Genomic DNA, 14,081 nt, shown 5'->3' with positions numbered 1-14,081 from the left:
GCATCTTCTTTGAAACAAAAGTGAAGAGAACCTTCGAGGTTGCTAAGGTTGCCTGCACCGTCATGGGAGGGTTCCTTGCTGAACCTTCAAACCTAGAAGAATTTTCCAAACTCACAGAGAAAATGCTTCATGGAAGTAAGTACATAACATTTTACTTTGTAGTGAACAGTTATAATAATACTTCAGGGGAGAAGAGCTTTGGGTCTTTCTTAATGATAATGATGCTGCAGGGGTGTACCCCTCAATTTATGAGCTCATAGAATTCAGAGTCAGGGTCCTCCATGTTAGCTATGCTTTTGGATTAAATAGTGCAATTTTTCCAGTCATAAATATTTTCCTGGCTTGTAGGTAGGAAAGGGTATTAGCTAAGATTGCGGTTCATATTGTAAGCTGATAGGGGGAGCTGTGGTGAAATTGTCAACCATTGATAGTTAACTATGTTAACTACTGTAAACATACTGATATATCATGGTGAAACTATTCTTTAGAATCAGCATTTGGATCCCATTTGGTCTCAGGGTAGGATTATATATCGGTGTTCTATCTGATCTGCTAGCCAGTACAGTGAAGATGCAGATATAGTACTGTATTAGCATTCTTGTAATGTTTTAAGTTCTGTCAAGCAAATTGGGTCTATACTTATGCTGTTTTAATTATGTTAGTGCCATCCCCTTATAGCAGACATGGACAAGGATGACTGAGCTTAAGACAGAAATGGCTCTTTGTTGTTAACAATGGCCCATTGTCTCCTTACTAATCAAAGCCATTGAGACTCTTGGTCAGTAGGAAGTTATTTTAAGAAAAAAACTGTAAAAAACACAGACGTTCTACCTGGTACTTATGGATCAGTATCTCATGGCAAATACAGTACATGACTCTACCCCTTAAATTTGTTATATAATTTTTCATATTACTGTCATTTAAATCTCACACAAGGTACTGCAAATGAATTAAAAAAGAAAATCTCTGTCCAAATATTACAAGTTTAAGAACAGAAATAAAATCAAATGTATTCACATAAATAAAGAGGGTAATGAAAAAGATAAATAAATTCATGCCCTTTACCTCTACTGATAATGCCTTTACCCCCTGAACCTCTTTGGAATAATATCAGCTGCTATGCACAAGCTTGAGATAAGTTCCATGTTCCATTTAGACCACGTTTCCACTGCCAAATGTATGGGCATATTAACACAGTGTTGAAAAGTCCTCTCTGTGGAGACATATAAGTAACCAAAAAGGCAACCACCTCTGCTCAATTTTTGAAAATCCTTATTAGTCTATTAAATACAGGGTAATGTATTGACTTCTGCATCTAGACAGGGACTTCATTGGGAAGTGATGGATAACAGATATACATGTGATGAATTTCTTCTTGTACTTAATCAACATAGCCTAGTGGTTACTTAAGCAGAATACTGTAATAGTGAAAAAGCCAGATGAACATTATAGTACCTATACTATAAGAAAAAAAAAAAGTTCCATTTATGTATAAGACAGTTGTGATCACTACCAGGTTGCAGTGATCACTACCAGGTGGAGTGCAACACTGTAAGACCATAGTTCATACTAAAATATAAAAGGTCACATAAAAGAATGTTGAACCATATTGATGTCATCAGAAAATGTTACAACTCTACTTGGTCTGGAATAATATTATGAAAAAGTAGCTGGTACGTTCATCCTAGTAAACTACTGTAATGATAGTGAGTGCTGAAAAGGTTACTAACCCCCAGATAATGGCTGACAATTTTGCAAGGCACTTTCCATAGTTTACAAAGAAATCTGGTAATAAACTTAATGGAAGTTATTTCCATTGGGAAGAGGGCAAAGTGTTATACTGCCCACAATAGGGAAGAGTTTTATAATTTTAAAGCCTTTTTCCACAAAAGGATTTCAGTCTACATTAGCAAATTATTAAAATCTTCTCTTGGTTTTGATGTCATTCAATTTGCCATAAGATACTGAAAAAAAAAAGTGGCTTCATTTTAAGCATCATAGTGTATGTGCTAAGAACAGACGCAGAACGAAATCTGGGGTGTTTAGCATTTAAACATAAGATCATGATTTTTCCATAAACGTAAGTTTCTCGCAGTCTAGAGCATGAGATATTTATGAAAGAAACTATTGTTTGTATCTTCATATTTCTTGCTTGACTCTTATACATTTTAGCAATTAGCAGAATTATTATTAGCTGGGAGATATTTATTGCCCAAGTTATTAGATTTGCAGAGTGCATGAATATGCCCTATTATTGCTGTAGTATTTGGTATTTGCATTGATATTTATTAACTGTTTGCTAAAATAGTCATTTGCATTGATAGAAGTGGTCTAATGAATTTTTAATGTACATATTTCTCCATAATTTTCATTATAGTACGTACATAGGTTCAACAATTCATACCCATGCATTTTTCCTTATGATTTTCAGCAAAAACTTTTATTATTTGCATCCTTTCTTATTTGCCATCATTTACTAGATTGCATTTTTGTCTTCTTGTCTTTCCATGGTCATAGGAAATGCTGAAGTGTACATTGGTGGAAAGACTCATAGTGCAGGTGAACCTTGGAAATGGGTAACTTCTGGGGAAGAAATCAATGAAGAAGGCTGGAGGACAGATAACATTACTGTAGTGGATGACACACCCACCTGTCTGGTTACCAAAAAATCTGAGTATCATGGAATTCCTTGTTTGCACAGGAGAATGTATGCTTGCGAGATTGCTATTCCATCCGAAGGTGATGTTCCATCCGAAGGTGAAGTTTAGAAAATCCTGACACTGCTTCTGAAGATTTATGTTTAATTTACCAGGAATCAAGTCAGTATTATGAGTACTATATTAATTCCATTGTGTGAAAAATTCCCCTTATAAAAAGCAAATCCCTTTCTGTACACGTACTATAGTAATGTGTTATAAATATGTTCTCTCTTAATACGTACTTACAGTGTTAAAGTGGGTTGAAGTAAGGAGCAACTGAAGTAACATATGAACATTATGTTCATTCACTTTCTTGTAATGTATTTAAAGAATTATTCTTTCATTCCTTTAAAATTTTTAACACGCCAGTGTTTTAAAGTTCATGGATTATATTTTCTCCCATTTTCTAAGTCAAAATAAAATTAATGCAAAAATGCGATGCACAATGCTATCAATGTATTGTTGTATATCATAATGTAACTATAGAGATCACAGAGTTACCCTGCTAGACTTGCATGGCTCACCTAAAGGAGTTGTTTTAAATGAGGATTAAGAATGGAACAAGGTAAAGTTGAAATTAGGCAGCTAAGTAAGAAGAGACCAAAGGGAACTGATGAAAAACAAAAGGCAGAAAGCAGTACAGCTGGAGCTGAAGGGATTTGTTTTCATAAATTCATCAAGAAATTATGCAAATCTGAGCTGAGAAAAACAAAGTATATTCTATAGGAATCTTCACTAAAGGCAGACACAATTCATAGGTTTGGCTGTTTTGAGCAAATACAGGCAGTCCCCGGGTTACGACGGGGGTTTCATTCTTGAGATGCGTTGTAAGCCGAAAACCGTCGTAAGCCGGAACATTATCAAAAACCCTAAGAAAACCTTACTTTTAATGCTTTAGGTGCATTCAAAACTATGTAAACTGCATTCTTATTGTCATTTTTCATCAAAAAAACCTTTAAATATTGATTAATTTGCATTTTTGGTGTCATGTTTCATCTGCCAGATCAGCATTTGTAGGCATCGTAACTCTGGAACATGCGTCATAACCCTGGAAATAATTTCTGATGAATATAATTGAAAAGCGTCGTAACCTCGGAACGTCGTAAGCCGAGACCGTCATAACCCGGGGACTGCCTGTAGATGTTTCCTCCAGTACATACTATGGTACAGTAAATTATGGAAAATTTTACATACCTATTATTGATGCTTCAGCTATGAGTCATTCCATGTTGGGTTATGGGGAAAAGAGAGTACTGGTAAGTAGTTCAAGTCCAAGTATCTATCACTGAATGATATTTCCAAAATTTTCCTATAGAATTCATACAAAGAACAAACCATCATTTACTTGAGATTATAGAAATATTCAGTAACCAGTAAAGACAATCTATGCAGCAGAGATCTACTAACAAAATTTTCAACTGGCCTCATCTAGTTCATGAGCAATTCGGAAATGAAGCACGAACTGGTAATCTCTTTACCATTAGTATTTGGAAAAAGTGGATCAATCTAAATTTGGGTAATTCAGATAGCACCTGGTGGCCATCAGTAATTTTAGTGATGGTGACACATAAGATGAAATTTTAGTGATGGTGACACATAAGATGAATCATTCTAAAAAGTCACTCATCTTCTCACAGATTAAAAAATAATTTCAGAAAGTTCCATATTCAAATTGAATTTTCAAATGAGGTTTTTGAGTTCCAAAACTTTACTGTGAGTGTGGGGGTGATTGTAATATTTTTCAGATGGTAGTAGAAAAGTAAAATCTTATGGAACACCAAAATTCGGAGACTCTTGTTAGTTGTCAGGCTGGGGCCCTTAATAGAGACATCCATATCCATACACCGTAGATTTAGCACTTCCACCTAGACCATGCAACATAACTCTATGAGAATCATATCAGCAGCTTTGCTTGACAGACACAGTGAATATTAATATATGAAAATGCTGAAATGGTGTTTGTCCCAAGAAGGGTTCTCTGAATCATGCTATAAAGAACCAAAGTATTTTTAGACTTATTAAGTCACATTGATACCTGCTTTAGTGGAAAGGATACATAATAAATCAATGACTGGAAGACAATTAATAGTGAATCTTGGTTTTTATCTACTATATATAAATAAAAGACTTCTGGTAATGGCTGTAGTGCATCATTAAAAATAAAGGAGAAGGCTCACATATTTATGCATAAGTCTTGGAATGAAACAAAGAAAATTGTTAGAATACAGCAGTATCACATTCATTAATTAAAGTAACTATAAACTCATAGCAGGTAGACAACAAAAAAGGAATCAATCATAAATGTTGTGTATGAATGCAAACCTTAATGCAAGGTAGTTAATGAAAAAAAGCCTTTGAACTTGAACCTTCCCCACCACATTCAGCCACAACTACTTTGACAGCTTCTGTCGGTAATAGGTTGAAATATAGTACCAGCATGGATAGCGATGGATTACAGATATTGGTGAATTACTGGTCGAAAGGCTCACAGATGTTGGAGAATGATTGGAAAACTCCCTGCATTGGCACTCAGCATGTTAAAGTCATAGAAAAACATAGTGAAGAACAGCTTTGAGTAATTACAGGGATTCATGGATCAATGCTGTTTAGAAAATGAATCTTCATCCTTAACCAGGCACATGAGCAGAAATTAATAATAGTAGCTGAGTTCAGTGAAAATGTCAGCTTAACACCTAATTTGTGATAGAAGCATCATGAATACTGTGAAGCCTTTCAAGGTTATCCTTTTCTATTGCAAAAGATGATTTGATATATGGGAAAATTACATGACCATGCACAAAGTACATAATTTCATAAAAGTGCTAAAACCACTACCCAGATGTTAAAACCAGTATCCCACAATCTGGTATTTAGTATCCAATCCCAGACTATATTTTACAGCAAACAAATACTTTTTTTTTTTGTATTCCAAACCAGATTCATTGTTGGGAATTAAACTTTTCCCTGAGACAACATACATGTACATAGATTGAACAACCCTTATTGAATTTTCCAATTCTTGGTTAAATGTACCTAATTTGTTACGTCCCAATTCAAGCAACTTCCTTAAACCCTCAAGTTGGCATGTTCAAAACAGTCTTGAGAAGGGAAATCATGATCCTAGTTACAGGCCCTCATTTGGAAAATCTCAATAACAGGAGCTTTCATAGTCTCTAAGAAAGGTGGACTTACCTGAACTTTTACTGGTTTTTTCCTGAAATACTGGTATATTTGCTTATGTTTGAACTTTTATTAGATTATTATAAAGTGATTTAATTACACAAATAAGTCCTCTTTCTTGACTAGCATAGAGCTTTCTTGAGGGATTTTTGCTCAAATGACAAATTAAAACATAATGGTCAAGGGACTAGACACTAAATACCAGTTCATTTAAGTTTAAAAGTTATTTGGGATTTTCCTTCACCATATTCCCCACAAACTAGAGTGTATGTGTATTTATTAATAAAACATTGTTTTTCACAGTAAATCAATACTAGAGTAGTAGCTTATTGCCCTGAAATTTAGGCCAAAGTAAAATTGCAATTCATTAGCAAGTCAGGTTGCTCCAACCTTTTGCCTGTAAAATGACAAATTTTCTAAGACAATTTGTATTTTTCATAGCTAAAAACCTGAGGTCTTAACAATAGGATAATTTCTAGCGCCTAGCTGGATCCGGTTAAAAAGTAGATGAAAGCAAGGAATCTTGTGGTATCTGGCAACGCATGCGTAGATCGGGTGAAGAGTGGTCAAACGCCGATCATCTACACCAGTCTTTCCCAACTCAGGATGAGTTAACAAAAAGAGGGGCGGCTAGAGGCGGGCAGTATAACGTTAAGACCTCAGGTTTGTAGCTATGAAAAATACAAATTGTCTTAGAAAATTTCTGATTTGTTCATACGCAAACAAAACCTCGGTCTTAACAATAGGATAGAATCATACTTGGAGGGAGGTATAAGACATCCTAGACCGGCTGGGGGCCTACCCACCAGCCCAGCTCTCAAAAGAAATAGTTCTTGGAGAGGGACTGAAGCCCGTTGAGAAGCTAGATACACTAATATCTAACCACTCAGAACCTGAGTGACGTACAATGATATATGGGATAACCATTGTATAGGGAACCAAAGAGAAACTTTGACTGCCCAATAACAAACCAAGGCACTAGGGTTTGTAGTACTCCCGACTCCTCCTTGCCCAGGAGCGGAGCCTATGCTACTAAATAATGGGTAAGATATGTATTGTATATTGCACGACCACACTACCAGTATGACTACCTCACTCACCTGTATCAGACCAGTCCAGCAAATGACTTGTAAATTCCTTAAACCGCCCAAAGGAAGAAGAAAAGGTACAAGAGAAAGAAGGAGACCAGCCAACTCACTCATTCTCTCATCCACACAATCATCTTAGGTAAGATACAAAGGTGCCCCGTTAAGGGCAAATATGAGTTACACAACCTGTTGGGCAGCCACCACAGGACCCAGGGAAAACGTGTCCATAGATCTGTGGGCAACATCCTTAAGATAGAAGGAGGTGAACGTGGACTGGCGTAACCAAGTACCAGCGCTTAGCACTCTATGTACAGCCAAGTTCTTTTCGAAAGCCAGAGAGGGACCAATACCCCTAACGTCATGTGCTCTACCCTGCACAGACGTGGTGATGGAATCATTGAGTCAAGTATGCCTGTCTGATGGCTTTCCGTTTCCAAAAAGAGATAGTATCCTTAGACACCTCTTTCTTTGTATGGCCTGTACTAACAAAAAGTCTGCGGCAGCCTGGTCTAAGGTGCCGAGTCCTTTTAAGATAGCAATGCAGGGCCCAGGCAGGGCACAATAAAAGCTCTTGAGCATCACCACCCACAAAGTCAGTCAGTGATGGAATGGAAAACGAAGCGAACCTGTCAACATGCACTGAGGGATTTTGGGTCTTGGCCACGATTTCCGGAACAAATTCGAAGGACACTGACTTCCAACCCCTGGTGTGCTTCACCTCATAACTCAGACCGTGGAGCTCTCCTACCCTTTTGGAGGATGCCAAAGCCAAAAGGAAAACTGTCTTGAGTGTCAGGTTCCTGTCAGATGAGCGACGTAAGGGCTCATATGGACTCTTAGTTAAGTTATTAACCACCAAGAAAACATCCCACGTTGGAGGCTTGAGCTCTCTAGGAGAACTCGACTGCTCAAACCCCTTAACTAGCAGGGAAAGTTCCCAGGAAGAGATGTCGATACCCTTCAGGCGTAACACCAAACTCAGTGCCGCCCTGTAGCCTCTAATAGCAGACACGGACAAACGTTTCTCGTCTCTGAGGAAGGTTAAAAAGTTTGCTATTCGCTGAATAAAGGTCGCGAGTGGAGAAAAACCCTGTTTACGACACCAATCACAGTAGTAGATCGCCCATTTGCCTTGGTAAACTGCGGAGGTTGACTTCCTAAGACTGCTGGACATGTGCCCAGCTGATTTCTGAGAAAAGCCTCTCTCTTGGAGGAGATAGTTGATAGCCTCCAACCGTGAAGAGACAGGGATTCTACTGACTGGTGGAACCTTTCTGCATGGGGCTGACACAGGAGATGCCGCCAAGGGGGAATCTCCCTCGGAATCTCCGACAACAACGACAGCAGATCTGGAAACCATTCCGCCTGAGGCCACAGAGGGGCTACCAAAGTCATCCTGAGACCCTGTGAACTCATCAGCCTGTTCAGAACCTGACGGATCAAACAAAACGGAGGGAAGGCATACACCTCCAGGTTGTCCCAGGGATGCTGGAATGCGTCTTCTGCCAATGCTAAGGGATCTTGGACCACTGAACAGAACACCAGCTTCCTGTTGTAGCCTGTCGCGAAAAGGTCAAGCATGGGTCTCCCCTAAATCCGGAAAAGCTTGTCTGCCACCACTTGATGAAGGGACCACTCTGTGCCTAGGATCTGATCCCGGCGACTGAGTTTGTCCGCGACCACGTTCCGTTTCCCTGGGATATACCTGGCTGAGAGCTCTACCGAATTGCTGATTGCCCACTGGTGAAGCTTGACGGTCAAGGCATGAAGTTGCTGAGAAACTAGGCCTCCCTGTTTGTTCACGTAGGCTACCACTGTGGTGTTGTCCAACATGAGAACGACAGAGTGACCCTCTACCATCCCCCAAATTTCCTTCAGACCCAGGAAAGCCACCTTCAACTCCAAGACATTGATATGCTGCTGCTTGTCCTCCAAACCCCAAACGCCTGAAGCGATGAGGCCCTCTAAGTGCGCGCCCCAACCTGCAAGGGAGGTGTCCGAAAACAGAAGGAAGTCCGGAGGAAGAGAACACAGAGGGACGCCCTTCAATAGATTCTGGTCGTCCAACCACCAACGAGGGTCTTCTCTCACTTCCAAAGACAGTGGGACCATAAACAGGGGAGAGTCCCCCGCTGGAGACCAGAATTCCCCCAGTCTCCATTGCAGAGACCGAAGATGAAGACGCCCATGAGGGACCAGCTTCTCCAGGGAAGATAGCACGCCCAGAAGAACCTGCCACTGATGAGCCGAGTGATGCGACTTTGACAGGAAGTTGCGCACCACAGCCCGCAACTTCTCCAATCTCTGATCTGACGGGAAAACTCTTGCCACTGTCGTATCGATGACCATGCCCAGGTAGAGAAAGAATCCTTTGACTGGATACGAGGTTCGACTTTTCCTGGTTGACTAATATGCCCAGGTCCAGACAGAACCGAAGAAGACGATCCCTGTCTTGCAGCAGCTTCTCCCTGGAAACTGCCAAGACCAACCAATCGTCGAGGTACCTCAGCAAACGGATCCCCTGAGCATGGGCCCAACTTGACACGAGAGAGAAGAACCTTGTGAACACTTGAGGGGCTGTCGTCAGCCCGAAGCACAAGACATTGAACTCGAAGATCTTGTCCTCCAGAGAGAAGCGAAGGAACTTCCTGGACGTGGGATGAACAGGGATTTGGAAGTATGCATCCTTCAAGTCTATTGGACAGCATGAAGTCGCCTTCCCTCACGGCTGCCAACACCGAGCATGGGGTCTCCATCTTGAACCGTGTCTTCCTGATGAAGCGATTCAAGGTGGATAAGTCGATCACAGGCCTCCATCCTCCCGACGCCTTGGGCACCAAGAAGATGTGACTGTAAAACCCCGGCGACGGACGCACTTCTTCCTCTATCGCATCCTTGTCCAGCATTTTCTGCACTTCCTCCCGAAGAGCCAAGAGCTTCAGAGAATCTGGGGGATACGTCTTCCTGAGCTGCGGCTTGTCCGACAGAGGAGGAGAGAAGTCGAATGGCAACAGGTACCCCACCCGAAGGACATCTACCACCCACTTCTCCGCCCCGTAACTCTGCCACTTGGCCCAATGGCCAGCCAGGCGACGATCTCCTCGACTGCTGCTGGACCGGGGGAGGAGGAGGGGCCAGACGTCTCCGAGGGCGGGACTCTGATTTAGACACGGCTTGGTGCACCAGTCGGTCCTTGGTGTCAGCCCGGCGTCGGTCTATCGCATTTTCGAGTTCTGTCCGTGGAAACAAGAATTGCAACTCCAACAGATCACCGTTCCTCAAAGTCAGCAAAGACTCGGTGTCGAGCGACCTCTCCATCCTAGACAAAGCTGCGTCCCTCCTAACCAGAAGATTAGCCCATAAATTGGCACTGAGGTGAGCCAAATAAGAAAACACCTTGCCCTCGGACTGCAATAGACTGGCAAGCGAGGCGGCACTCACCAACCCTTCAGGGGACCTGTCAGAAGCTATCTTGGCAATCACCACAGACCAGAGGTCCAGCCAAGAAACCGTCTGCAACATGGAGGCCGCCGTAGATTCCAAAGCTAAGGCGTCTTACAGAGACAAGGATGGAGCCACTGACCTCACCTGTTCCAAAGTCAAACCCGGCTTCAGGCGAATGACGTCTGGGTTAAGGTGGCATGACAACAAAAACGCAGAGCTTGTAGCATAATACTTCCTATGTTTTGTGAGAGGTGGGGGTAGTAGTTTGGTAGAGCCTCTAGAGCGAAGTGAACCGTCCCAGTCAGAAACAGAGGCGTTAACCTTCTGCAAGACCGACTGAACGTCCCCCGACAACGGCAGCTGAAGAAATGATTTGGGGTCCTGAGTAGCTCCCACCAAGGCTTCCAAGCAAGAAGGAGTGTAAGATGACCGAGCCTGAGTCCTACTTTCCAAATTGTTGAATCCACGAATGAGATCAACAACTTCCGAAAAGGAAGACAGAAACTCCTGCGTGTCCCCCTCCTCCTGCTCTGGCACCGGCAGCCAACGACGAGAAGGATGTGTAGGCTCTTCTAACCCGCCTTCTTCACCAAAATTCACAGAAGGGTTAGCAGCCAAACAGTCTCAAACCCATACTAACCTATCTGGGCTGGGTCCAAGCGTCAGCCTCCGAGACGGACCCACTGCACCACTAGGCACATCACTTACCTCAACAGGTGACTCCAGATGTCCATGAACGGACTAGGCCGTGGTCGGCCGTACGTACATGAGATGGGGGGGGAAAATTGAGCACTCGAGATTGAGGGAGAACCCCTTATAGTCGAAGTCTTGGAAGCACCAGTTAGAGGCAGGCAAACACTCCGGCTGCACCACCTTCGTGCTCACTACCTTCAACCTCTTGACAGGCGCCTTCACATCTTTACGGCGACGAATAGGCCTTGGAGAAGAAGAAGCACTAACATCATGTGCACGGGCAGGGGAGGTTGCAACAAGCTCGTGATGTGCAAGGACGGAAGGGGGGGTGGTTGCACGTTCGAGATTCGGTGGCGAAGCAACCCCTGCAGAACACAAATCACTAACACTGCCCGAAACCACAGCACTCTCAGGAACACGTCCGCGTTGTTCCTCCCTCGATGGTGAAGGAAGGGCAAAGTCCTTAGCCTTCCAACGCTTAATACGCCGACGAGACGTAGAGGGGGAAGAGGGAGAGGAAGACAGCACTAGCTTCTTATGTGCACTCTTCTCGGAAGGCAGGGACGAAGCAACGCATTTCCTACCAGTCCTCCCAACTGATAAGGCAGCCAACTTCACATCCAATACAGAGTCCAGCCTCTGAAGCACTGCCTGGCATATGACCTCGGACTGATGTGCCAGAGAAGGCTCCGAAGACAAGGAAGGGAGATGTTGCGAACTGGGCGGCAGTGATCACGTCGCGGCTAAGTGAGGCGGATCGGAGGAGGCGACAGGGAGATACGTTATTGATGGGAGTGACGTCACAAGTGGTGGTGACGTCACGGCTTCCCCTCTGTGCAAGGGGGGAAAGAGACGCCACTGGTGGAGGAATACACAAAGATGGGCCCCGTGACGGGGTACCCCCTAGCCCAAGCATCTTCCAAATCGCCGCCATTTTGGACGCCTCCGACTCTGGAAGAGAAGAGAATGATGAAAAAACCTCACCCTTCTCGGGAACCGAAAAAGCTCCCAAGGAAGAGGGGGCTACATTACAAAAAATACCCTGGCGACCTCCCAACACTTCCATCGACGAATCAATGGAAGAAAAGGAAGGAGATGCAGGGACAACGCTACTATGGGGGTTGACTATTGCTGAAGATGAAACATCGGGAATAGGAGCAAAGCCCTCCCAAGTAGGAAGAGTGGAGATTCTCCGATGTTCCCTCTTACCATAAAACTTCCTCCACTGCTCCTTAGGCCATGCCCGGCATTCCGTACAAGGATTCATAATCGTACAAAAATTCGAACGACACCTACCGCATGTGATGTGAAGGTCTGTCTCCGAAGAAGCCAAAAAACGAGAACACGGGAACCCAGGAACTCCGGGGCCATACGCTGATGCCGAGAAAGAGCAGAAGAATCCATAATACCAGGAAAAAACACACACGCACACACTAAAGGAAACGAAACGGGCAATGAACCGGGAAAAGGCCAAGAGAGGAAAAAACATAACTCTTGCCCAGGCGGTTATGAAAAGACTGGCATAGATGATCGGCGTTTGACCACTCTTCACCCGATCTACGCATGCGTTGCCAGATATCACAAGTCCTTTCTTTCATCTGCTTTTTAACCAGATCCAGCTAGGCGCTAGAAATTATCCTATTATTAAGACCGAGGGTTTGTTCGCGTATGAACAAATGATATCTTTTGTGATAATTTTCTTATTGTTGCAATTATTAATACTGAGATAATTCCATACTTTTTTCCATCCCTGTATGTATTTGTTATGCATTCAAGAAGTAAATTTGCCTTCCTCAGGAAGCTAAAAGGCTTGCCATCCAAATTGAGACTTTAAAAGGTCCAAAATTTATTTTTATTCATATCATCATTCAGCAGTCTCTCGGAAAAGCAAAATTCCTGTACTCTTTTCTTTAATCATAACCCTGTTGATCATACATTGCTTTATTTCTATGGACATGGAAATCCCAGTCTCACCATACTCATATTATTCAAGATCCATAACTCTCACTGAGCATGCACTGGCCTGCTTACTGGTGTTACCTTCACTTCAGTCACTTTTTCATGGGGCTTGCTAAATTGCTTCCATCTCATGCATTTTTTTTTTCATTCCTTTACCCATTTATTTGTTCTTTCCTTTGTCTGTCATAGTCATTAGGTTTTCTTTTATTCACAGGCATTTTGGCATGTCATGTTACAATGCCTTTGCTTTGCTGGGTTACTACCTCTGTTGTCACTCGAGTGTCCATTCAGAATTTTTTTTTATTTCCGTGTCATTTTTCATAGTGTTCAATGCTTACCTGTCAGCCACAGCTGATCCTTTAATCCTGTCAGTTCCAAGAGAGGGTGATAAAGTAAGGATTCATGGGTTAGATGGAAGTCATAAGCTATGGTAGCTTAGTGGTTTTGCCTTGACATCACAGTGGGGTGATCTCGAGTTCATTCTGTGCTTGTGGCTTGGTAAATTTCACTGGCAGCATGAACATTACCATGCCAGTGAGCAAGGAAGAGGTTGGAGGGGATTTCAAGTGCTCACTGGTATACCTTCCGAGTTATCAGTAGCCACTGCCTTCTTTCCCCCTTGTAGGAATGGGACTGGTGTTTGGTCATATGCATGATATTTTTGATACACTTAAAAAATTATAATCTTTTACAACTACTCAACACCATTACCCTACCCAGTCTTGACATTTACACAAAATTAAAATTAAGAGGTTTTTCATTTATAGGAACTTTTCTAACATTTAATGCCTCTGTAATGGGTAATCCAGGTTGAAAGTAGTATTTTTCTTATTCATCCCACTTGCCTAGCCCATTAAGGCAAAGTCAGAGACTTTTAAAAAATGGTGGATACTTACTTCAGGAGGGACCTCTTGCATTGCTGTACTTGGGCTGAGACTACCAATGATTTAGAGTTAATTATATAGGTATTAAGTAAGAGCAAGAGACCAAAATGAATGGCTAAAAAGTATGCAGCTGG

The 14,081-nt window shown here is 42.4% G+C and overlaps 1 protein-coding gene across 3 annotated transcripts in view; it reads left to right on the top strand.

Moving 5' to 3' along the window:
* LOC135217457 (uncharacterized) overlaps nucleotides 1–3,150 on the top strand; it is an 11,824-nt gene extending 8,674 nt beyond the window's left edge. For all 3 annotated transcript variants that reach the window (XM_064253344.1, XM_064253345.1, XM_064253343.1), the window contains exons 4-5: nucleotides 1–135; nucleotides 2,518–3,150. The exon at nucleotides 1–135 is cut by the window's left edge and continues 57 nt beyond it. In XM_064253344.1, the coding sequence (XP_064109414.1) occupies nucleotides 1–135; nucleotides 2,518–2,768 (386 nt within the window). In that variant the 3' untranslated portion in view covers nucleotides 2,769–3,150. The remainder of the gene's footprint in view (nucleotides 136–2,517) is intronic.
* The last annotated feature ends 10,931 nt before the right edge of the window (nucleotides 3,151–14,081 follow it).

The sequence above is a fragment of the Macrobrachium nipponense genome, chromosome 7, assembly GCF_015104395.2.
Source record: "Macrobrachium nipponense isolate FS-2020 chromosome 7, ASM1510439v2, whole genome shotgun sequence".
Lineage (NCBI taxonomy): Eukaryota > Metazoa > Arthropoda > Malacostraca > Decapoda > Palaemonidae > Macrobrachium > Macrobrachium nipponense.
This window is presented reverse-complemented; position numbering and strand designations above follow the sequence as displayed.